Below are 24,328 nucleotides of genomic sequence, written 5' to 3' on the forward strand. Positions count from 1 at the left end.
AATCTTAGCTAGCATTTATACAGCACTTTAAGGTTTACAAAATACTTTACAAATATTATCTCATTTTATCCCCACAACAACCCTCAGGGACAGGTGCTATTTGTATCACCATTTTACGGATGAGGAAACTAAAACAAATAGAAGTTATGTGACTCGCTCAGGGTCACACAGCTAGTTACTGTCTGAGATGGATTTGAAAGCCAGAGCTTGGGGATTCCACGTCCAGGGCTCTATTTGCTGTACCACCTAACTGCTAAGGTGGGTGAAGGAGGTTGGAGAAGGGCATGGAAAAAGCATCAGTGGAAGAAAGGAAACTTTCACTGCTAAGGGAACCTCCTCCCACCATTAGGAGGCAGATCTTTTTCTCACTTTTATTCTGCCTAAGATTCTGAATTCTTTAAGTTTAAATTTTGAAGCAGTGAACAGTCACACAGCAGCAGCAGTTAAGCAAAAAAAGGAGAAAGAAAAGAATGAAGCAAATCAGAAGTCAAAAGAGAAACCAGATTTCCCTTAACTCTGTCAAAGAGAGATGACAGATAAATGCATGGATGGACGGACAGATGGATGGACAGACAGACAGATAGATAGGTAGATAGATAATTGAGATAGTAAAGATGGAGAAAGCAAGAGAGAATTAGATGATAGAGATAGGTGATAGCAATAGAGAGAGAGGAGAGAAATACAATAGCGATGGATGATAGATAGAGCATTTATTAAGTGCTTACTATGTGCCAGAAACTAAGTAATTGGTGTAACTGGTTTAGCCCTCTGTACTGCATATACATTCACTCCCCCATCTCTGATTTTGATGAGGAGAAATAGATTTCCAACTTTGCTGTAAGAGCTAAGAATAAAATGGAGTTTTCTTTTCTTCAATAATATCAAGGTTTCTGAATGCCATGGTGGGGTATTATCACCAAGACAAATCATAAATCCTGTAGGACTTTGTAGATTTCTTTGTGAACCACTAAGAAGGGGGAAAAACCCTTTTCAGGTCCTCTGACAGCAGTCACGCAGTCCATAGCCAGGCCCATACTTGGAGTACAACAAGCATTTCTTAAGCACTGACTCATAGCTAGGCACTGGAGTCCTGACACTCCTTGAAGTCCTTCTACCTTGAGAATGCCCAAGGTGGGATATGGGCCCAGGGCTCTTAACTTTGAGTGCAGCACTCCAAGCAATGTAACAAATGCTTCTCAAAAGCCTCTAAAACTGGGAGATCAGATTGGATGATCTCTAATTTACTAGTTTAAATATCTCTAGCTCCTATGGCCTATGAGTTATCTGTGCATGAAAAACAAAAAGGAGAAAAAATAAATATCCTTTTCAAGAAAGTATACTTAACTGAAGGCATCCTCTAAGTGTACAAAATAAGAAGAATAAAAAAAAAAAAGATCTTGCTCTGGGCCCAAAGCAGAGAATTCCCTCATTCTAAGAACGCATGATTCATGATTTGGCCGTAGCAGTGTTATGCCAGCAACAATATCCCTTTAACCAGCCTGAATAAATTTGTGAGAGTCTCCTCAGCACACCATGAATGCACTCCTTTCACCAACACTAGACGTTTCCTATCCTGTCTCCCTCCCAGGGCCTAAATAGTCACCAGAATTCTGGAAAGGGTGGAGCAGGGATCTTATTCATTTCCTATTCAAATAGGTGACAAGCAGAAGAAAGCATTTTTGCTTGACTTTAGGAATCAGCGACCACCTAAGGGAGATGTTAAATTCTCTAAACACAGGGAACAAGGGAATGCAATACCAAAAATAAAACAAAACAGAGGATCTATGATTTCAGTAGGACGAGGAACTCTCCACCAGAACAGAACTGCCATCCTTCTAAGGCATTGTAGATGAGGAGTCGCTTAAGGCAGATAGGGATTAAATGATATACCCAGGACCATATATAACCAGGGTCACATTGTATCTATCAGAAACAGAATTTGAACCCAAGTCTCCCTCACCCCAAGCCCAGCATTCTGTTCACTGTGGCACGTTAACCCTACATATCAATAGTAAAGGGAATAAGGCACAGTAGATATGGAGTCCTGGACTCGGGAAGTCCCGAATTCAAATCCTGCCTGAGACATAGCAGTGTGTCCTTGGGTATGTCATTTAACCTCTTATACTCAGTTTCCTCATCTATAAAACAGAGATAATAAAAGCACCTACCTCTCAGGATTATAGTGAGGATCAAATGAGATAACACATATAAAGCACTTTGCAAAGTTTAAGTGCTAAATGTTAATTATGATGATGATGATGGTGGTGGTGGTGGTGCTAAATGTAATAATATGCCTTTAACTAGCTTGAGGAAATTGCTGAAGATCTATGCCCAGCACATCATGAATGTTTACTATCTATCTCCCTCCCAGGACCTAACTAAGCAGTGATAACAACAATGATGGTGATGGTTAGAAGCCAGTCTTCCCGACTCCTTGTCCAGCTCTGCTTCATCTAGACAAAATGCCGGAATCCTGAAAGAACAGTTACTCCTGTTGCATACAGACATGTTTATAATGTCATACCTGTAAGTTACCAAAGGAGTATTGACTCAATAAAAGCTCCCCATATCCTGAAGGAGCGGTCATGGGCACCATTAGGAGAAAGCAGTCACGTCAGTCAGTGGCTAATGCTACTGCCTAGGGACACAGCAACCTCCCTGCCCGCGTGCAGAGCAACAGGGCCATGCTATCTCTTTCAATCACAAAACGTCTTCCTTTTGTTTACTTCACTCCTGGGAGTGGCAATTTGACAAATGTTTTTCTTTACTCTCTCCAACCTAACCTGATTCTCAAACAGTGATTCAAGAGAGATGAAAGATATCTTGAACTAGATCAGAATCACTGTGATTTCATCTGTCAAAATCTACACTCTGCTTGCTTGTTTCTGTAGAGAACTGCATTATGGTGTTATCTCATTCCTTCAGTTTTTTCCCACACTTTTACTTGTGATGCCATATATCATAATGTGTGAGTACAGAGAGTGTATCTGGAAGAGTCAGAGAAAAAAAAAAAAAAGAATGCCAGGCCATACCTTCAAATGGCTAACATTAGATGATCAAGGTTCTGGAAATAAGAACTAAATATAGGGTGTCCCAAAAGCCTTAGTGTAGTTTTAATCTACTAATGCTTAACGTATCTCTAAGACTTTTTCGAATACCCTGTATAATTTGTTCATTGGGTTACAGAAGGAATCATAATCCATTACTTAAGATAAAGCAGACCATGCTGTTTATATAAACAGGAAGGGAGGGTACTTTAAGGGATAAAGATCCCCAGCAACTTACAAACATGCAATTTTAGGAGACCTTCCTATATATACTTCATTGACTGGCCACCCACTATTGACAGCTTTGCAAAACCCAGAACAAAATTCAAGCAATATGTTTTTCATGAACTCTCAGAAATCTAGGACTGGGCTATGCATTTCCATGGCTTTTGGATTCTGTAAATACATTGAGATTAAATCTTTTAAGTTTATCAATAGGCAGTGGATCTGTTTTGGTTAAGGCAGTGAAATCTTTCCTTCTCTGCTCCTTTTCTGCCACCTCATTTATTTATCCCAATGACAAGCCACCCCATTTGAAGATTTTATAGAAAAGCCAGCTAAACTCACCTTCCCCATCAGGACTCATATTTTCATAAGAATCCCACCGGATCAGTGGGTCTGCAGTGTTGTAATCCACAACTACTCCGTGGTCATTCTGTAAATGTTCCGACCCTTGCAGAGAGGACAAAGACAAAGTCAGGTTGTCAAAAGTGAAGGAAAAGGTTTCTTTTATGGTCAGTTATGAGAGAGGCAAATATTTCCAGTGGGTTCACCACTAGAAATGGTAGAAGTGAACTGATGAGTCAGAACCAAATAGCTCCTCATCAATGTTACAAGAGAGGGTAGGGCTCTTTTTTTTTTTTTTGAGACAGTCAAGGGAAAAACATGACAAACCCCAAAGGTTAGTGCGGTGGCAAAGAGGTTTATCAATTTTCTAATTTGGGTTTTTTTTTTGGAGGGGGGTGATTCTTGTCCATTTGTTTGTCTGTTTTTTCTTTCATAGATCACACATTTAGAGGCAGAAGGGAACTTGGTATCAACCTCTTCATTTTACAACTGAGGCCCATAGAGATTGTGACTCGTCCAAAGTCAAATATTCTAAGTGGACAGAAACAGGGTTTTAACCAAATCTTGTAACTGCAAATCCATTCTACCTCCTTGAAATTATTTTAAAATGCCAAAGAAATTTTTATTATATGACTAAGAGGGCTAGTTAACCTAAATGATCTCTGAAGTGACTTCCAAATCAGCTTTTGTGATAACTAAAAAAAAAAGGGGGGGGGATGCAGAGGAGAATGTGGGCTATTAATGCTAATAGAAAAATACTTTTCTATTTAGTGAAACTTGCATTCACATTTAAATATACTCAGATTCTGAAGGTACAAAATTCCTTTTGAGAAAGGAAGATTATTTTTAGTTTTCACTTTAAAATAAACTTAAAATACAAATAGGTTAATATTTCTTACATTAAATGCTCACCTTGTATTTTCTCAGGTGTAGCAGAAAATACTAATTCAATCTTCCCATAATCAGGAAAACGGTCATCTGAAATAAAAACATAAATGCATTCAGAAATTAAGAGGTGAAAGCAGAGAGAAGAAATCTAAATTTTTCTCTGTTCCATGCTCTATTTATCTGTCAAAAAGGAAACGTTTTCTGTTACAGAAAGTTGTCTTCTCTCCATTTCCTACTTGCTAATTTCAATCAATTCTCCCAAAGCAAATCATCCATTTTTCTGCAACTTGGGAACTTAGAGAAATGTCTGCAGCATTGAGAAGTTAAGTGACCTGCTGATGGTCACAAAGCCAGTATTTATCAAACATGTGATTTGAACCCAGGTGTTCCTGAAACCTAGACCAGCCTGTTATCCACTATCACATGCTGCCTCTAACAAAGATACATGATAATATTTTTAAAAGTAAAGAAGAAATATGAAATAATTTCTCTTCTAAAATGTTTGGTGATTTCTTTCTTTTGTAGGCAGCATTTGACTAGATTCAGAATCAGCGCGTCATCAACAGAACATAGACACTGAAACCTTAGTGGCATGGAGAATGAACCAAGGGAGCAAAATTCATATTTGTGTGCACTTCATGTCAGACACTCAGTGTTCACACCAGAGAACTCAGAACCCTCAGAATTCTACCTTTGTTGGCATTGTCCAGATCTTCCTTCCTAAACATCAGTCCATAGCCCTGAATGGCTCCTGTGTGAAACTGCAGGCGGAAAATGACATCGCGGGTGGCAGATCGATATTTTTTGTGGTAACATTTCAACTGTGTTAATGAGAGAAAAACAGAAGAGAAAATCTCCATCAGCAGGTTTCTACTGAAGGATCACTTCATTACCTGCAAATTGCATGACTGTTCAAGATGAGAAGTTCCCGGGCATTTAAATAAAGAGCGGGTCCACTGTTTCCAGTGACTTCATGTCAATACTGAGCAGTTCAAAATAAAATGTTGCCTTCTATACTTTGGGGGAAAGAAAGGTCACAAAGTATAGCCTCAGCTATTTTTTAAGGTCTTCTAATAGTTACTGTCACGCCATAATTTAGTTACAATAACTTTCACAAGAACTTTTTATGCTTTTCCCCTAGTGAGAGGTTCATAGACTCATCCATCTGAAATATCTTCTAGTCCATGATTTTACATCTAAGGCAGGTCTCACCTAAGTTATTCCAAATAAATAAAAATTTACTGTATTTAAACCAAACCCAAAGTCTGCTAATCCTTTCCAAAATTAAAAAACAACTTTATCTAGGAAACAACTAACTCATGCTTCAATTTCAGCCTACTTCCATTTATTCTCAATGGAGGAGATCTATCTGGGAAGAAAAAAGAAACTTCATCACTCTTTAATAATTCAAAAGTTACAATTTCATAAGGGTATGTGCTCCCTCACTGGATGAAATTATGTGGACAGCAATCCATCTATGCTGTAATAATCTAAATTTGCAAACTTCTTGAATAAGTTTTGTTATACTTAGCCAGCTTATTTATTCCTCAGGCACAAGACATATACATCATTAACAACAGCTAGCATTTATAATAATACTTTAAGGTTTGAAAAATGCTTTAATTCATTTGAGCCTCAAACCAATTCTGGAAGGTAGGTGGTTTATTATTCACATTTTACAGATGAAGAAACTGGAGCAGACAGAGGTTAAGTAACTAATTTAGGGTCACACGGCTAGTGTCTAGGGCCAGATATGAACTTAAATCTTCCTAATTCCAGGTCTAGCACTCATCCACTGTGCCACCTAGTCTTGGTACCACTTCTAGCATGGTAGGACTTGGCAACGGTTTTTATTTCACTGAAATAATAAATAAGTGTCTCTGTCACATCATTGAGGTAGGGTTTTCCTTATTCTATAATAACATTTTCAGGAGGACTTTGATGAAGAAGTTTTACTTGTGTATACTTCAGGCAAACATGCGCACTGGCTACAGAAGTACAAATTATAATTCAATTGCCCCAAATTACTTGTTCAATTTCTTTCTCTTTTTCTTCAGAGAGTATCTGATATTAATAAGCCAATCATATAACATTATTTGAATAAAACTGAAGAAACTGATGACACCCCGGGGTTTAATTTCTTAGCACTAGTCATGGAATACCATGTGGCCTTATTCAAAGATTACATTCTTTTTTCATCTCAAACAACTTTGAGAGAACTTTGGTCAGTGCAATAACCAACCATAAGGGCAGAGGAATAGTGATGAAGCATGGTACTCACCTAACTGCAGAAAAAGAAGCAATGGACTCAAGGAACAGAATGAAATATGCATTTTAAGATATGGCCAACGTGAAAATTTGTTTTGTATGACTATTCATATTTGCTAAAAGGATTTTTTTCTTTCAATTTTTGGAGGGGAGTGGTGGTATACTTGGAAGAGAGAGTCTAAAAAGGTTTGGGTGGGGGGGGGCGGAGAATCATTGAAGCCATTTAAAAAAAATGCACACAAGAAAATAGAAGGAAATATAGACAAGTAGGGTTATATGCCGAAAACTCTGTGTGTGTGTGTGTGTGTGTGTGTGTGTCATATTGCATTCATTATGTGCTTTAAAGGAAAAATAAGGAATATATAATATGTAGTCATAGTTTCATGCACAATCCTTTTTTTTCTGTTCTTTATTTGTGGAAATGTTTGTTTTATTTTGTGTTTAAGTTCAGAAAAAAAATCCCTATAAAAATGTGTATTTAAAAAATTCAGTTTCCATTCATCCCTTAAGAAATACTTGAAGTTAAAAGACTAAAGCCCACTAACAGTAAGATATTGTGATTTATGTTGACAAAACACTCAGTCTAACTATGGGCGTATACAAAATTCCCCCTGACAGTAATAGAGCAGACATTGCCTTGGGTAACTGGCTTCAAGACCATGGATAGAGACGCACCATGCCAACTCTATGGGTGGGGCACTTACTTTCAGACAGAGTCCCCAGCAGACAAGGGAATTTTATGAGATTATTTAAAGAATGGGTGAAAAATCTTAAAGCTTGGCAAACATAAGTCATGAACACCACCCCCCCAAAAAAGATCAACAAAGAACTCCACATAAGTTTAGTAACATTACAATTACACAGAAAATCCTATTAATTCAGGGCTTTATTGAGGAATCTGTGATGATCACAAAGGGCTTAGACTTGAACTTACCTCCGAGGAATCTAAAAGAGGACAGACACTGTCCCAGTATTTTTATTTCTGCTAATAACACCACCACTCTCCTCCTCAATCAAGCTTTAAACTGTAATGTCACCTGTTACTTTTCCTTTATTATTCAAATTCTGTAGCCAATCATTCACTGCACATTGTCAGTTCTTCCTAAGAAATGACTTTTGTACCTAAAAATATTGCCACCATCTTTAGTACAGGACATCATCATTTCAAGATGGATGTCTTCTAATTGGTTTGCCTGCCACTTAACCAAGTAGTCCCCAATCTACTATTCCTCAGCTTTTTTGCAGACAGGATGGCATTTCAGGCTCCTATAACCATGTGTCCAAGCCTCCATTCATGACAGTCTCTTTCCCCTGTCTATCCAAATCCCATGTTCCCTGGCCCCCTCTTCTATCAATTCCTATTTCCTATTTATGGTCTTTTACAGTATCTCTCTTGCAGCAACAATTCTCTTATTTTGAACACTGATGATCTTGACTTTTAATGCCATTCATTTCTGCTTTTGAGTCAGTATTTCCTTGTGAAATGTCACTTAAACTGTTTCATGAGGATAATCTTTCCAGCTTGACTATGGCCTTCTAGAGGACAAGGACTGAGTCTTATATTCCTTTTCTTGGGCAATTTGCATGTAGTGGGCACGAAGCAATAAAGCTTGAATTACAATGCATGAAGAATAAAAGAATGAAGCAAATGTTAAAGTGACCTGCCTTAGGATTATAGTCCTAAGTATTCATCTACCATTTAAAAGTACTATAGACAGCAGCTAAAAAGGAACAAATCAGAAACAGCTACTAACCTTTTGCTTAATTTCTGGGACTTTCTTTAAAGATGAAAAACAATGATGACCCCTGAAGATGACTGTGGGTGACCTATACATTCTTCCCTTGTTATTCATTTGGCTACGGTATTTTGACTTGTTCAGGTTTTTTCCACCTAGAAGACTTTCACAAAACTTTTTGATACTCTGAACTTTCCAAACATCTTATAAAGCAATATTTTAAAGGTTGTATCATCTGAGGTTGAAGGCAAAAAAATCTACCAAGAATTCTGTCAAACAGACTTATAAAAATTGGCATACCTTTGTTCAAAGTGTAGCCCTCACCTCTCTAAATGTCTGTTACTCACAGCACCTAGCAAAGTGAAGGAGCCATTTAATAAAAATTTTAAAAAAAACTTGACTACTTGGCCAAAGGAAACTGTAACTGGTAGTTAGGGAGAAGTGGTATCAAAATGATTTCCTTTGCAAAATAAGAAAAAACCAATACATTTTGGTTTCTAATTTTTCACCAAAGAATTATACATAAAAGATTTGAGGGGTCAGGATTTTTTTTTGGGGGAGGGGAGAAGTATAGTATTTGCTACATTTTGTAAAATACCGAACAGGACAGAACTTCTGAAATAGCATCTGTGACCACAAGAGAGAAGTCTAAAAATTCAAAGAGAAGAGAAACAAATAATGGATTGGGGGGAAGAATGTAGACTATCTAGTCCTGAATCTGGATTCTGAGAGCTGACATTTGAATCCTGGGTTCTGCCACCTGTACAAGCTTAAATAAGTCACTTCATCTTTCAGGACTTCAGTTTAGTCATCTGTAAAATAAGGTTATTGCACTTTACAACCTCTAAGCTCCCCCTTCCAGCTGTAAATCTATGATACTGCTCTTCATTGTATGACATGCAATTGGATAAGTAGTCCAATAAGTTAGGCTATCAGTACACATGTATAGGCAAGGCATTGAAAACGAACAGGGAGCTAGGTCAACATTCAATCAGAGAGGGACAGCGGGGTGGAGTACTAGCGCTGGAGTCAGGAGGATCTGAGCTCAAACCTGTCCTCAGACACTTACTAGCTGTGTGACCCTGAGCAAGTCACTTAACCCCAACTGCCTCAAAAAAAAAAAAGGAGAAAAAAGGAGGCTAGACTGCATTTTAAAATTAATATAAACTTTCAATGATCCTAAGCTATTCCTTGATATAAAAGCTCCTATTTTTTTAAGATCAAAATTATCCTGGTGATAGGCAAAGTAGGCTATGAATTATAGAATATAATGATCTCTAAACAAGCAAAAATGTGAGTAGTCCAAAGCACAAGGAGAGATATGTATGGTCGGGTGTAAGCCTGCTTCTGTGTATTACTGATGACGTTTACAGAAGAAATGGCATAAGGTGTATCACCTAGGAAATCCAGACTCCAAAAAAGATGGGTCAGTCATGTAGCAAGAGTTCAGGATGACAAAGAAACAGCTAACATGTTGCATTAGTTTCCACAAAATTATGGGAAATCCAGGAGGAATGCTTCCAAAAAACAGGGAATGTTATTTATCAAGGGTTTACAGGAAGATACAGACAGGCCTCACGGAGAACGATACAATACGAATGGGTTGAATTTGCACCACTGGAATAAACAGATGTCACTGTTTAGCAATCCAGAGCCTTACAATAAAATTCTCCAATAGTTCAGCTCTGCTTTGTGTACCATGATATCCAAGGTCCAGTGCACTCATTCCATAAAGTAGCCTGAAACTGGGAACTAAAAGAAAGCCACAGATTCACCAGAAAAGACGTAGCATAAAGCCACCGGTAATTACGTAAGATGGATAAGAAATTCACATGCAACTTTTAGATCGGAAATCTGGAAGAGATCCAGAGACCAGACCCAACTTGCTGCTTCTCATCTTGGTGTCTGTTATCCAAAACTTGTAAACAGGTTTCCACCCAGTATTTCAGTTAGAAAACTGTTTTACAAACTGGAAGGTTCTTTATAAACCCAAACTTTTGCTATTATTTCATTTGCTAATTCTCCTTGGATATATCAGTATTTATCATCTTCCTTTGTTCTGTACCTTGCTCCCCTAATGTGAATGTATTATAGATTATTTCCAAACTTATTTCATCTTGCTAGAGACACAAACAGTTCAAAGAAAAAAATCACAATCAGGAAAAGTTATTATAAATAATCTAATCCACTCTTTCATTTTGCATATGAGCAAACTGAGCTGTCCAAAAAGAGAAAAGTGACATCCCAGATGCTACATGATTATTTGATGGCAAAGGACTCATTCCAAGTTTCTTGACTCTATGTTCAATCCTCTTCACACTATATCACTGTGACCTATTCATTGATGCTATCAATTATATTATTCACATAAAACAGAAATGACTAATATAATTCATCTTCCTCATGAGAGACATCACAGTGTAGTCGACAGAGATCCGGCCTTGATGCCAGGGTGGCTCAAGTTCAAGTCTCAACCCTGACACATGCTAGCTTTCCTACTCTGGGCAGGTCACTTAACCTCTCATTGTTTCAATAAACTCTCAAAAACTGTAAATTGTAAAGATAACAACCTGCATTGGTACAGATATGTCCTCAATGAAACCCCATAAAAGCTGAGCTATTATTAGAGAATTTGCTGGAAGGCAACAGTTTGCTAAAAAAAATAAAAAATAAAAAAATAACATTTCATGACACAGAGGGCAAGTGGGATATAGGGACTATTTTTTTTAGCTTTATGTTGGTGGATAACCAGATAAATATACACTGCATGCCTAAATTCACTAGATCTGATATAATCCCCAAATTCAGTCAAATTGTCAGCTAGCTCCTCACTTCCTAATACCTCCCCAGATATCATAAATAGAGGCAATCTGGGCTCAGATACTGACTGTACTTCATATTTAGGGGTGTGCTGGTAAACATTTAATAATTAACTCTTTTTTTAAGTGCATATAGCAAATGCAAAAGTTTAACATGCATCATCAATATTTTCTCTGTCACTTTCTTAAATCTAGAAAATCAACTAAACAATAAATCAAGCCCTGATCTAACAGCATTTGCTAATTTCTGAGGTGGAAATGTTCACAATAAAAATTTAACAACTGGGTCTCGCAAGCTAGTATGATCTTTTCCAGTACATCTCAGTTTTTACGCGGACAAATAATTTCATCTCTCTTGGCCTTGGTTTAGTGATCTGTCAAATGAAAGTAACTGGACTAAATAATCTGTAAGGTAGCTACTCTTTAATCCGATTGTACTCTATTATGCCTTTCAATTTGACAAACCGTAGGTTTTACCTGACTTTGGATCTGACTGTGCTGTTAGCTAAGTTAAAACTAATGCAGGTTAATGTATTTACATACACAAGGTAACTTCTATGCAAACCACAGAGAATTCTGCCCAGTGAGCATATAAATGAAACCATCTGCACCTGGAGGGTTCTGAAAAATTTTGCTAAAATGAATGAAAAAACTAAGGCATAAAGGAAAGAAAAAGTCATTCCCAGATTTCTCAAAAAAAAAAAAAGCACAAATTTTCATTTTGGATCTACCTTTCTTCTCTCTGGGCATCACAGCAAGCTCAGAAATTTAGCTCAACAAAGACGACTCACTGTAGGATAGCTGTAGGATTTGGGTGGTAAATCTATAAAAAAACATTTTTGCTCCTTGGGGTGCTTTCCAAATTACAGTCCTTGCCAAATATTTTATGAGGTATGGGAGTGCTTACATATTTGAACTGTTATACAGAGAAACACTGTTTTACAGAACTATGCCTTTTTTCCCCTTGGCTTATTTCTTAATGTATTCACTGCCTTCTAGTCCTCAACAGTATTTTCAACCCAACCTGGAATATATATTCACTAGATTCCCAATTACATACACACATACACACACACACACCTATATATACATATACACATTCATCCATACATACATACATACATAAAAAGATTATGACATTCCAAGATGGTGAGTCCTTCATTTCTCTATTGGGGGGTGGGGGGCAAGGGGCACTGCCTAAAGAGTGGCATCACACAATTTCTCATACCATCCTCTAAGTATGCTGCTGCTTTTAGGGGAGAGAGGAATGCTATCTTGGGAGAAAAAACTGGCATAATCTCCTTTTTGCCCCTGATTTCTCCCCAAGACTCCTTTCTCATATGAACTACATCCCAAACAGGAATACCTGAACAATAAAAATGATACCTTTTCGAAAAAAGAATAAAGCACTTCGACTTACTTCAGATAGAAGTACAACAGAGTATAAACAAAAAATATTATGATGGAGAAGGGGTATGAAGAATAATAGCAAAGAGATGCATGATAAAAAGAAAAAAAAAACCAGAGATGGGATAGTAACATGGCCAGAGCAAGGGCTAAAATGATGGACAGCCCATAAGCTCCACTGGAATACACATGATATCAAGAGAAATGAGGGAAGACTCAACATTTGGGAGAGATACCTTGTGTCAAGGTGGATGCAAAGGATGGGCAGGCATGGCTGGCTTATATATTTGGTTCACTGGAGGCATTATACACACCAAAAAAGCAGCCAAGTGGTACAGTGGACAGAGTGCTGGTTCTTAAGTCAGGAAGACCTGAGTTCAAATCTTGCTTCACACTTACTAGCTGTAGGACCTGAGGCAAGTCATTCAAATGCTGTCTGAGTTTCTTCATCTCTAAAATAGGGACAAAAATAGCACCTACCACCCAGGTGTGCGGTGAGGATAAAAAATATACTTATAAAGAGCTTTGAAAACCTTACAGCACTATATGAATGCTAGCTATTGTTGGTATTATCAAGTATTACCAAGAGATCACAGATCTATTAAAGTCTTTGCATGACAGACCTGCTTGGTTAATATCCTAAGTTCCACTGAGTTAAATTACCACATCTTAACTCTCCTAGGACATAACATAGAAGGTGATCAAAATATTTACTGTTTTGATTTAAATTGTTGAACAAAATAAATTACAGAAAGAGTATATAAGACCTGGAATAATCAAGGTGAGACAAACCTGGGAGGAAATGTCTAGCCAGCAACTTTGGGAACATATTAAACTTAAGAGAGGGATTTGGGATTCACCAGCTCAGAGGCCAACCCAAAAAGAAAAGACAGAGAAGAAAAAAATGACCCAGGATAAAACTAATGCTCTATCATGATAGGGTGATATGAAAACTTAGGAGGCAGGAAATGAAGAAGAATCCAGCCAAGGAGTCTGATAAGAAGAAATGAGTCAAGTGGCTGATCACCAAACAGATGATGAACAACTCTCTCTAACACAGACTGGGACTGAGATGAAAAGCTTGCCATCCTTCACTGGGCTTCTACTTGAAGCCTAGCCAGTTTCTTAGACTTGTAATTTACTGAAGAAAGGCAACAGAACAATCATATGAAGCAATGAGTATTAGAAATACAGAGGGGGCAGCTAGCTGGCGCAGTGAGTAGAGCACCGGCCCTGGAGTCAGGACCTGAGTTCGAATCCGGCCTGAGACACTTGACACATTTACTAGCTGTGTGACCTTGGGCAAGTCCCTTAACCTCCACCCTGCAAAAATAAATAAATAAACAAAGACAAATAAATAAATAAATATATATATAGATAGATAGATAGATAGATGAATAAATGAATGAATAAATAAATAAATAAATGCAGAGCAGGCTGAGGACTTAAAATCTGAGTCTGACACCCCCATTTCTCACTGCCTCCTACTAAACACCCTTTTTGTTAGGTGTGTATTGTAACGTATGGCTTATTGCCTCAGATGTAATGACCACAGTCTTCTGGACCCCAAGATGTTCAAGATCTCCAAATGTAATCACTGCAAGTTAATAAAGTTACTGAACCACATCTGAATTGGACTAAGAAGAAGCACGAAAAAATGGATACTTAACACTATTGGAAGAAATACTGAATTCTTGGTTCAGGATCTTGATAAAGGCAAACTTCACTCTCCCTTTTTGAGATTATCTTATCTTTTTCTAATTAATTATATGCCAGTTCATTTGCTGCTTTCCCTTCTCTTGTTGACTCTACACTAGTCCTTGTCCAGAATACAATGTGCCGAAATACGAGTTCAAGGCGAGGGCAGCTTGCATACTTCTCAAGAGTTTTTTTATTTAATAATCATGAACTGGCGGCCTCTCATTTTAGCTGTTTATCCCTGTCCCAACAACAGGAATGGATTGAGAGACCTGTAAAGTGAGTGAATTATTATGGGAATGATACTTATAGTTTCTACCCATCTCACCTCAAAATATCTTCATGGCAAGAGGAGAAAGGTGAACACTCAGGCATAAGTGATTAAAAATGGGCACAGATCTGATCTTTAGCTCTCAAATGAAAGAGAAGAACACAAAGGTGTTAGGATGGAGCATTTGATTTACTGAGGCAGTCTTATTCAAAAATAAAGCAAAGTGTGTAGGTTTATCCAGAAAGCAGAGGTAGATTTTTAGAGAGTTAACTTGGTGATAAGGCTTTCAAGGTTTTCAGAAAGAGGGGAAACCATATTAATATTTAGAAGAGGGACAGCAAGAAGGGAGGAAAGAGAAAGGACCCAAAGAGAGGTCATCTTCACTAGGAAAGAAAGGTACTTTCCTGGGGAAGAGTAGAGTATAAGCCCTTATCATGAAAGGAAGCTGCGCAGATAATGAGTCAAGGGCCCTAAAGAGGAAATATATCTAAGGGGAAGGGAGAAAATAAAAGGCACAGATATGGTTTGGAAAGATTTTTGTAAAAAATAAAAACGCAATTTTCTATCAAATTCCTTGTCTCCCAAATCTAAGAATTTCTGTTTCTCCCCAGAATGAAGGGGCTTATTTCACTGAAAAGTTCTCATTACCCCAAGAACTTTTCTTCTCATAGATATGATAAAGGCTATAGGTCACCCCTCTCTATGGATAATAAGGTTGAATAATAAAGCTAAATGGAAAATTCCATCAGCTCAGTAACAGAAATACAGTGATCACATGCTTAGAATATGAAAAAGCTGCCACTACATTCTCAAAAACAGCTTACTGACTACTTGCAAAATACAACAATTCTTTAACTTGAGATAAGATTTAGAATGCTGTTCCAAAAAATAAACATATTTATTGTGCAATGGTCATTGATTTGGTATATATATTTATGATCTGCTGACAGCCACAAGTTTAATAGTACTTTTAGCACAAACAAGAATGAAACAAGATGAGCCAAAATGAGGCCTCCCTGGGGTCACTAATAAAAATCCAGCTTCCCAGCTATCATCAAACATCAACTGGCATTTCCTGGCCTACCCCAAATGTTTCCATCAATTATTTATAATGTTTCTTAAAAAACAAAATCTCAGGTAGACACTGCAAGCTAGACATGTGGATAGACAGTGTAATGGGAAAAGAAGTCATTTAATCTTCCTCTCATCTAATGTCTGAACATATATAATAGTGCAGTCCGTTGTGAAAGGCAATCGGGCCCTAAGGCTACTTCATGGTTCACTTTTAAAATCCTTTTTCTGTCTTTTCTTACAGTTCCTGAGTCCTATGGACTTAATTTTCAGAAACCACTGAATATTTGTCACCAGTCAAATGTATGATTAACTCTGGTGCCAAGTACTCACAACCAGATTGAATGCCTCCTTTGTGAAATATGATCATCCCCAATGCCCAGAATGGAGTGCTAACTGGTCGAGAAAGGGACGCTCTCATAGGATGATTAACACATAAATACCCTTGAGGAGTGCCAATACTGTGCCACAAACCAGCAGAGAAAAAAAAGGGTACAAAATAAAATGTGGCTCCTTAAGGCAGAGCGATTTTCTATATGAGTTAAATATCAGTCTATTTTCATTCTGTATTTATTTAATCTTAAAAATCTGAATCCATATTTAAAATTTAGAACATGAAAGATGAGTACTCCTTAAAACTTAAGTAAAACTACTTAATTAATAACTACTTAACACCACCACCCCCATCATAATGGGGGTGCTATTCTCTCTGCCTTGAATTTAAACAGAAGCATGATAAAAATGGCATTCACTAAATTTCTAGCTCGGGGAGCTCACTGAATTGATGCCATTTCCACAGTAAACTTTATTGAATGCTAAGAGCCCTTCTAGTTATAAATTTAATGATTTTAACATGCCAAAAGAACACCTCTCTCACATAAATACATGGACCTGGCCATAGATCCTGGGCCACATGGCTTGGGGCAGGGACATGCAGGGCAGAAAATAAAAGTAATGAATGCTTCTCTCTCTGCCGTGCCAAAGTCTACATTCTCACTCCCCAATTTAGTCCATGGTTGGTGGGCCACCAACGATAATTTGTACATCAAGTTTTCATTTATTTATACATGAAAATTTAGTATTTATATTCCTTCAGATCATAGCAAGGCTAAAATTTATGATGCTATCAATGAAAGGTTATATATGATAAAAGTTTGAAGGAGAAAGGAGTATATTCTTTAAGAGAATAAGATATTTGCAAGCACATCAGGCACATTACTAATTAAAAGTTAATTTCAAATTATTCTTAATTATTCATTACAGCAAGTTCTTTAAGAGGCCTTTCCTAATTGACATTGGATGAATGAATGAATGAATGGCAGAATCAATAAATTAATTAATTTTGGGAAAGCTGTTTAAGTGTTTACTATGATGTCCCAAAAAAAATTATGCTAAATTCTGGGGATACAGATGGAAGAGAGAAGTAATCTACTCTGTCAGCCATGTTCATTCAACCTGTTATACTTCCACGAAAAACAACAGAAAGCTATATAGATATAAAGCTATATTAATATATGTGAAATGTCTAATAATCAATTTTTCACTATTTCAGACTGAAGTTTCCTTTCATTAGCCCATGCTAGTAAGCCCTAGCTACGTATATACATATGCAGGGAGCTAGGGAGGTAGGTGTTACAAGCTACAAGTCAAAAACAGTTCATGTCAAGATAATGGAGATTTAGTTTTTGAATTGACAAAATTTACTAAAAGAAACTGAAATGATTGGAAGAAAGATATGTCCTGAATATTTGATGGATGGTAATAAAATTAACAACTTAATATAATCATGACATGTACATACAGGAATTTATTTGCATGTGATTTTAACTGGTCAGGACCAGTGATTTCATGGAATGCCAGGTATAGAAACAATAATTATTAAAGAAGACCAGCAAATTATCTGTAATCCATAAGCCTAGGGAATTATCTAGGACATGCACAGGCTATGATCTGCTCACAGGTATGGAGCCAATTAGTTTCAGGGGCACAGCTTGAACCCAGGCTTTCTTGATTCTCAGGTCCTTCACTTTAGTTTATATGTATATATGCACATATGTATGTCAGTCAATCAATAAGGTCTTTTTAAGTGCTTGCTATAGGTTGGTTCTGGGGGCAGCTAGGTGGCACAGTGAGTAGAGCACCGACCCTGGAGTCAGGAGGACCTAAGTTCAAATTCGACCTCAGACACTTAACACACTTCCTAGCTGTGTGACCTTGGGCAAGTCACTTAACCCCAATTGCCCTGCCCTCCCCCCTCCAAAAAAAAAGGTTTATTGGTTCTATACCACTGCTCACAATGTCCTTTCCCCAGCCCATCTTTCAGGTCCGCACAAAACAACATCTTGATAAACTGTCTATGATTTGATCCCCTTCTCCCATCCCTCTAATCAGACGTCATGTCTACTTCCTCTGTTAGTTCAGAGCTCTTCCATAATGCTTATTACTGCATGACCTAACTGCCAAGTGTAAAAAGTATTTGAAAATACATTAATGACTCAACTAGACGGTAAACACCTCAGGCTTGGGGATTCTGTCTTGTTCACTTCTGTCTCCTCCCAAAGTGCTTTTTTGTATACAGATGATATGGAGTTGACTAAATAAGTTTACCTGCATAAGTTTCAATGATTTGCTTTAGAAATATAAACATATGGATGTTTTTATGAGTAACAGAGTTTTAAGGGTAATATTTAATGCAAACTTAAGTCAAAGTCAGATGACGATGTAATGACAGGGAAGTTAGAAGTAATGGTTTGTTTTATAAATAAAATAATTTCTCTTAGAAAATAAGCCAAACGTTCTAAGGTTGCTTTGAATTCTTTTCGAATAAAAATGAAAAATGAAATTTTTTCATGTTTATGTGAACAGTTGGAAAATATTATCTTAGAGCACTTACCATTATGTCTCCCTTTAGGAGCTGGGCTGGTTCAATGGCAATGCAGACTCTGCTTTGGTTTTCAGGACCAACATTGCTAAAAAAAGAAGGACATAAACATTAAAGGGTAGATTCTGTGGATTCTGAGGCTGTGAACCTTCTTTTCCTGGTACTTTAGTTGACAGTGGTAATTCAGAGCATTGTGGGTAAAGGAAAACTAAAATAAATAGCATCACTCTTCTCATTAAGTGGGCCCCAAATTGTCTAAAAGTTTTTTGTATTTTTATATTCTTTCAAACTTGTTTATTCCTAGTTTCTTACAGTAGTGCACTTCCAGCCTCCACCTACTTTCCAACAAGTATCTGGCATGCAGTTACCCATAAAGCAAAATAAGGCCTCCAATTAAGAGAACAGGCAGGGAAGAGGGAGCACAAGGAGGCACGGATGGATGGATCACTGAGGATGTTGTCGAGGGTCATTTACTTCTGGCTTTCCCCTTTCATAATCTCTCCCTTAAGAAAGAAACCATGTAGGTAAAGTAACTATTTTGCACGGCTTCCCAAAAAATCCCTCAAGAGCTTAAGATATTCACAGATGAAAGATCATGAAGACTTACTAGATTCCTGATGTATAAACTGGCTGCATTGCTTGGTAGAGCTTCAAAAATGGTCGGCAAACTGAAAGAACCAAAATGTTTGGGGGAAAAAAATCAGACTTATTTGAAAAGAAACTTTTGAACCAGGAAATAATGCGAGCGAACAAGAAAGGTCAAACAGCAAGGAATTATCCCATGCAGGGGGATTTCACAAGACTTCTGCATACGTGCACAGAGTATTTTTTCAGTTCTAAAACAATAGACTATGGGAGGTGGGGTGAGGTGGGGAAAGGTAGCACCATGTCCTGGAACACCACGTACAAGGCAGGGGAAGGAGGGTTTCCAAGGTTATTTTCAGATGGGACCGATGGTAAAAAGGATGGAAGAATATTTTAATTATCAACCAAGAAGGGTGAAAATATTATAGCTTGCTAAAAACGTGATTCTTCATTATCTAAATTACGTTCTAAGAGTGGTAAAAATGTCATACTTTCCATACATGGGGGCACTAACATGATGGATTTGGGCTCATCCATACCCACCTTTTGCCAGATCTCCTTTGTAGTCAAAAAAAGCATAAAACTGTTATACAGCTGTCAGGGGAGAGGAGGTCAATATATGGCCACTGAGGAGAAGAAAACTGGCTCAAAAAAGACTTGACTTGCGTTTCATGTTACTGAACTAATCGACCACAAGCACAGCTTACTAATTAACCCCTTCTACGCCAGAGTTCAGAATCAGTCACTGACCTAATTCTTTAGATGAGCAAGCAGACCAAATTAAAAAGGCACAAAGCGAATGGAGTTATGTTCTCACACAGATGACAACAAGAAAATATGCAGAATTCCCTAGGATTTGAATCTGAATGTTAACCACTCGAACCTCAAAGAGCCAAAAAGTGAAGATTGTTTTTAGTTTGAGTAAAGGAATTCCATCATCATACATTTCAAAAGATCTGTGGTTTTACTAGTGGGATTTACTCATCCCACCAATGCAGACTACAACCCCTCCTTATCTTATGAGACAGATTCTTAGGATTTTCAGGCCAAAAATAAAATCATTACCTGGCAGCCAATCTTCTGGAATTAGCCTCTTAGACCTTTGTTGAACAGGTCATTGTAATGATGAGTTCACTGCCAGACCCAAGTTCAAAGCCTTCAAGATTGGCAGGAACTGATGGAGTGTACGTTTAACAGATGTAGCCTTCAAGAGCCTAACTTCACCCCCACACAATAATGAAGAATCAAATAGGGCTTTATTGGAGGTCCACCAACTATTTTTGTCTATATCTATAATTTTATCAGCGTAAGGAACTACTTCCAACAGTGCCGATCAGCAACTTCTCAGTAACTTATAGTCTTTAGAGCATTCTTGGGGAAAATATGTGGTTGCCATCGTAACACAACTATATCAAAGAGGAGGCCTGACTCTTTCCATTATGCAACATTGTCTGTCCCACCATATTTATTACATCCAAAAAAAAAAAGTAATAAAACACCCTCCTAGATGAGGTACCAACCACTCACCTCCACCAGTATCAAAGTTGGGGATGCCATGGAGAATTACAAAGTGCAGAAAGAGTGGTGTGGTATTCATTTTCACAGATCCTGAGAGAAGACCGCTGAGGAAGTGAACATATCTGAAAACAATACAATATTCAAACTAGTTAGAAAGTGCATTGGGTTCCAAAAGCCAGAATAAAAGTGGGAAAGGGACTTTGGACAAATGTATAGGCTCTTGGCATAACAGAAAAAGATATAATGACAGGGGCAATTAGGTGGCACAGTGAGTAGAGCACTGGCCCTGCAGTCAGGAGGACCAGAGTTCAAATCCAGCTTCAGACACTTAACACACTTACTAGCTTTGTGACCTTGGGCAAGTCACTTAACCCCAACTGCCTTGCCTTACCCCCTCCAAAAAAACAAACAAAAAAAAGTAATAGCATCCTATACTAAAAACAAATAAATAAATAAATAAAAAGATATAGTGACAGCAAAGTCATACTGTCTCACTCTTCTTCCAGCTCTAATAGTAAACATAAGTAAATTCATCTGTTCATTCAAATGGAATTCTGTGGAATTCAACTTTTGCCTGAAATATATGCATTTTCCAACTCTCCATAGAACAAGTGCATAAGAATTCTTCACCAATCTGCTATAATTATCAACGATCATCTATATAAATGAAATTTCCAAATATCTGATCTTTACTTGCCTAAGCAACAAATTTAAATATATCTATAGATATCCATATCTATCTATCTATACACATGCATATATACATATTGTTTGGAACAAAAATATTTCTAATATAACTCATACTCCCAATTTTATTAATCCAAATATATTGAGAATGATTAACCTTTTCATGAAGACTCAGTCTCAGTTGTGTTAACATGAATTGTTGAGATGGCCCCCAATATACATGTATGTATTTATGTACATACGTATGCATGAATATGTATGTGTATATGTATATATGTGTACACACACACACACACACACACACACACACACACACACACACGACTCTCTGCTGTTACCCTGGAAGCAGCTTGGTGGTACAGTGGAGAGAAAGTGATGGACCTGGAGTCAGGAAGTCTAGAGTTCAAATGCAGACTTAAATACTTTCCAGCAGTGTGACCCTAGATAAATCGCTTAACTGTTATGTGACTCAGTTTCTTTTTTTGTAAAATGAAGATAGTAATAGCACCTTCCATCAAAGATTACTGAAATTGGATTTGTTCAATACTCTGCAATCCTTACAGTACTATATACATATGTGAATGTTACATATTGTTATTACTAAATAACGTCTATTTTATTATTATTTATAGTCTCATCTTTGGATTGATACACTGTTAGTAGACTGAGAGTAACCAACATATGTCAAGGATCAACAATTTTGCTGGAGTGGGGAAAGCGCCCTACAGAAATACACATCATGACCCAACTCTTAGTTTAGTAAATTTAGGAAGTCATATGAGACTCAGAGAAGTCAAAGGAAAGTCCATGGTTGAACAGCTAGTAATGGAAGTGATACAATTACATTACTATATATTATATTAATTATATCATATGTAATGATATATTAATCATATCATACTAATATATAATGTTAAGTATTAAGGTTTTTAAAACATTGTGGCTTATTTGCATAAGCACTAGCTAGCTACAAATGCTGATATATCATTTAACGGCCCACCCTGTCACAAAACCCTTCTTACAGTAGCCTGGAAAGTTGGTCAGCCAAGTTTCTTTTTGAATATCTCAAATAAACTTGATTATGGGGCCATTCATCTATTCTTGGATAGCTCTTGCTAAAGTCCTTTCAGAAAAGCGCTTTTATTTTATTGTCTTTCTGATACTACACCCAGTTACATTTTTATCACATCAGTGACAGTCAATTTTCTTCTTTTTCATTTTACAGTAACTGTCTAGCACCAACTACATGTGAAAGAACTCATTTTCCTAGGCTAAAATTACACACAGACCTACTTCTGCAGGCAAAATTCAGACCAGTGGGAATAAAGAATGAGCTTTTGCATTTACAAAAATGGAAGCTCATAAAAGTACTATTTAGCTCTGTTTTCCCTAAAGAAGGAGGGGGATGGGTAAGAAGAATGTTTTCTTAAGAAGCTTTGAAGGAGCTGTAATACCTTTGGAGAAATCATATAACTTCTCTTGGCCTGTTTCTTCATCTTTGAAATAAGTGAGTTCATCTCCATGATTTTTAAAGTCACTTTTACCTCCAAAAATCAGTCATTCTAAAAGCATTAGCTGACCTAGAAATAGCTAACAATATTTCTTTCAACAACGAAAAGTCCTTGAGGATCAGTAATCTCTGCTATGACAGACCAGAAAGCTTTATCTCTGGTACCCAGAGTATAAAAAGAAGTCTTCATTTCACCACAAAGGTAGGGGAAAATCTGCTTTGATTTGAGGGACAGTATTAGGAAAGTCTCCACTAGTGTAATGGTACAATGTGTGATTTTTTTTTTTTTGACAATGGAGCTTCACAAAGGGAGGACAAGGAAGCTTCTTCTACCACCCAGGTTGCCTTGGGTAAGAAGGCAGAGATAACAGGGGATGGAAAAAGATGCGCGTTTCTAGCTTTTAGACTTTTTAGTAAAAAATCCAAATTCATTTTCTCATAGAATCTAAGTTATAAAGGATTCTTATTTTCCCAGGCCAGCTCACAAATGCAGCTAGGTAGTGTAGCAGATAAAGTTGGACTTGAAGTCAAGAAGATAACAAGTTCAAATCCTGCCTCAGACACTTGCAAGCTATGCAACCTTTGGCAAGTCACTTAAACGCCCACAGCCTCAGTTACCCCATTAGTGAAATGGGATAGTAACAGCACCAACCACACAGTGTTGCTGTGAGAACCAAAATAGATAATATAGGTATAACACCTTGCTAACTTAAAAAACCTATTATTGTTATTTCCACTTCTTAGTTAAAACATGTTTTTCCTCAAAATGTTAAAAATATCTGGAGTACAAATGAAATTTAGAACACAACACTTTGTCAGAAGCAGAGTTTTTAAAAATAATTCAATTGAACAAGTATTAAGCTCTCTTTATGTGCTAGCCATATTGCTAGGCACTTGGCATATAATGGGGGAAAAAACCATTCAATGCCTTCAAAGAGCTTTGGTAAACCTTTTGGTCATGTGTTATTTACAAAAGTTTATTTTCTAATGATTAATCTTATAAACCAACTGTTTGATCAGACCAGGTTTTTTAAGGGACTAGGAGGGGGGTGTCATCATTTGTCTGATCTCTAAAGGTAAACTTGGATTGTTATTTTTTCATATCTCTCAGACCACTGGCAATTCAACCAACTTGGGTCTATTTCTACAACAGCAAGAATTTAATGCAACAAATATTTATTTATTACCTACTTACTACATGCAAGGAAATGGGCATCGTAAATATAAGGACAAAGAACAAGATCCTCCCGTCAAGGCACTTCGTTCTACTGGAAGAATACACTTTTACAAACATAGAAACACAAGGTAATTTGAAGAGAGAGACGATGACAAAGATCAGGGAAGGCTTCATGAAAACAGTGCCACCTATGATGAG

At 37.2% G+C, this 24,328-nt stretch overlaps 1 protein-coding gene across 4 annotated transcripts in view; it reads right to left on the reverse strand.

Annotated features, from left to right (window-relative positions):
- Nucleotides 1–24,328, reverse strand: part of TNS3 (tensin 3) — a 424,477-nt gene that overhangs the window by 154,588 nt on the left and 245,561 nt on the right. For all 4 annotated transcript variants that reach the window (XM_036738320.1, XM_036738321.1, XM_036738322.1 and 1 more), the window contains 6 exons: nucleotides 20,766–20,878; nucleotides 19,261–19,321; nucleotides 18,666–18,741; nucleotides 5,194–5,323; nucleotides 4,527–4,592; nucleotides 3,615–3,719 (listed from right to left, as the gene is read on the reverse strand). In XM_036738320.1, coding sequence (XP_036594215.1) covers nucleotides 3,615–3,719; nucleotides 4,527–4,592; nucleotides 5,194–5,323; nucleotides 18,666–18,741; nucleotides 19,261–19,321; nucleotides 20,766–20,878 — 551 coding nt within the window. The remainder of the gene's footprint in view (nucleotides 1–3,614; nucleotides 3,720–4,526; nucleotides 4,593–5,193; nucleotides 5,324–18,665; nucleotides 18,742–19,260; nucleotides 19,322–20,765; nucleotides 20,879–24,328) is intronic.

Source organism: Trichosurus vulpecula, chromosome 9, assembly GCF_011100635.1.
Source record: "Trichosurus vulpecula isolate mTriVul1 chromosome 9, mTriVul1.pri, whole genome shotgun sequence".
NCBI lineage: Eukaryota > Metazoa > Chordata > Mammalia > Diprotodontia > Phalangeridae > Trichosurus > Trichosurus vulpecula.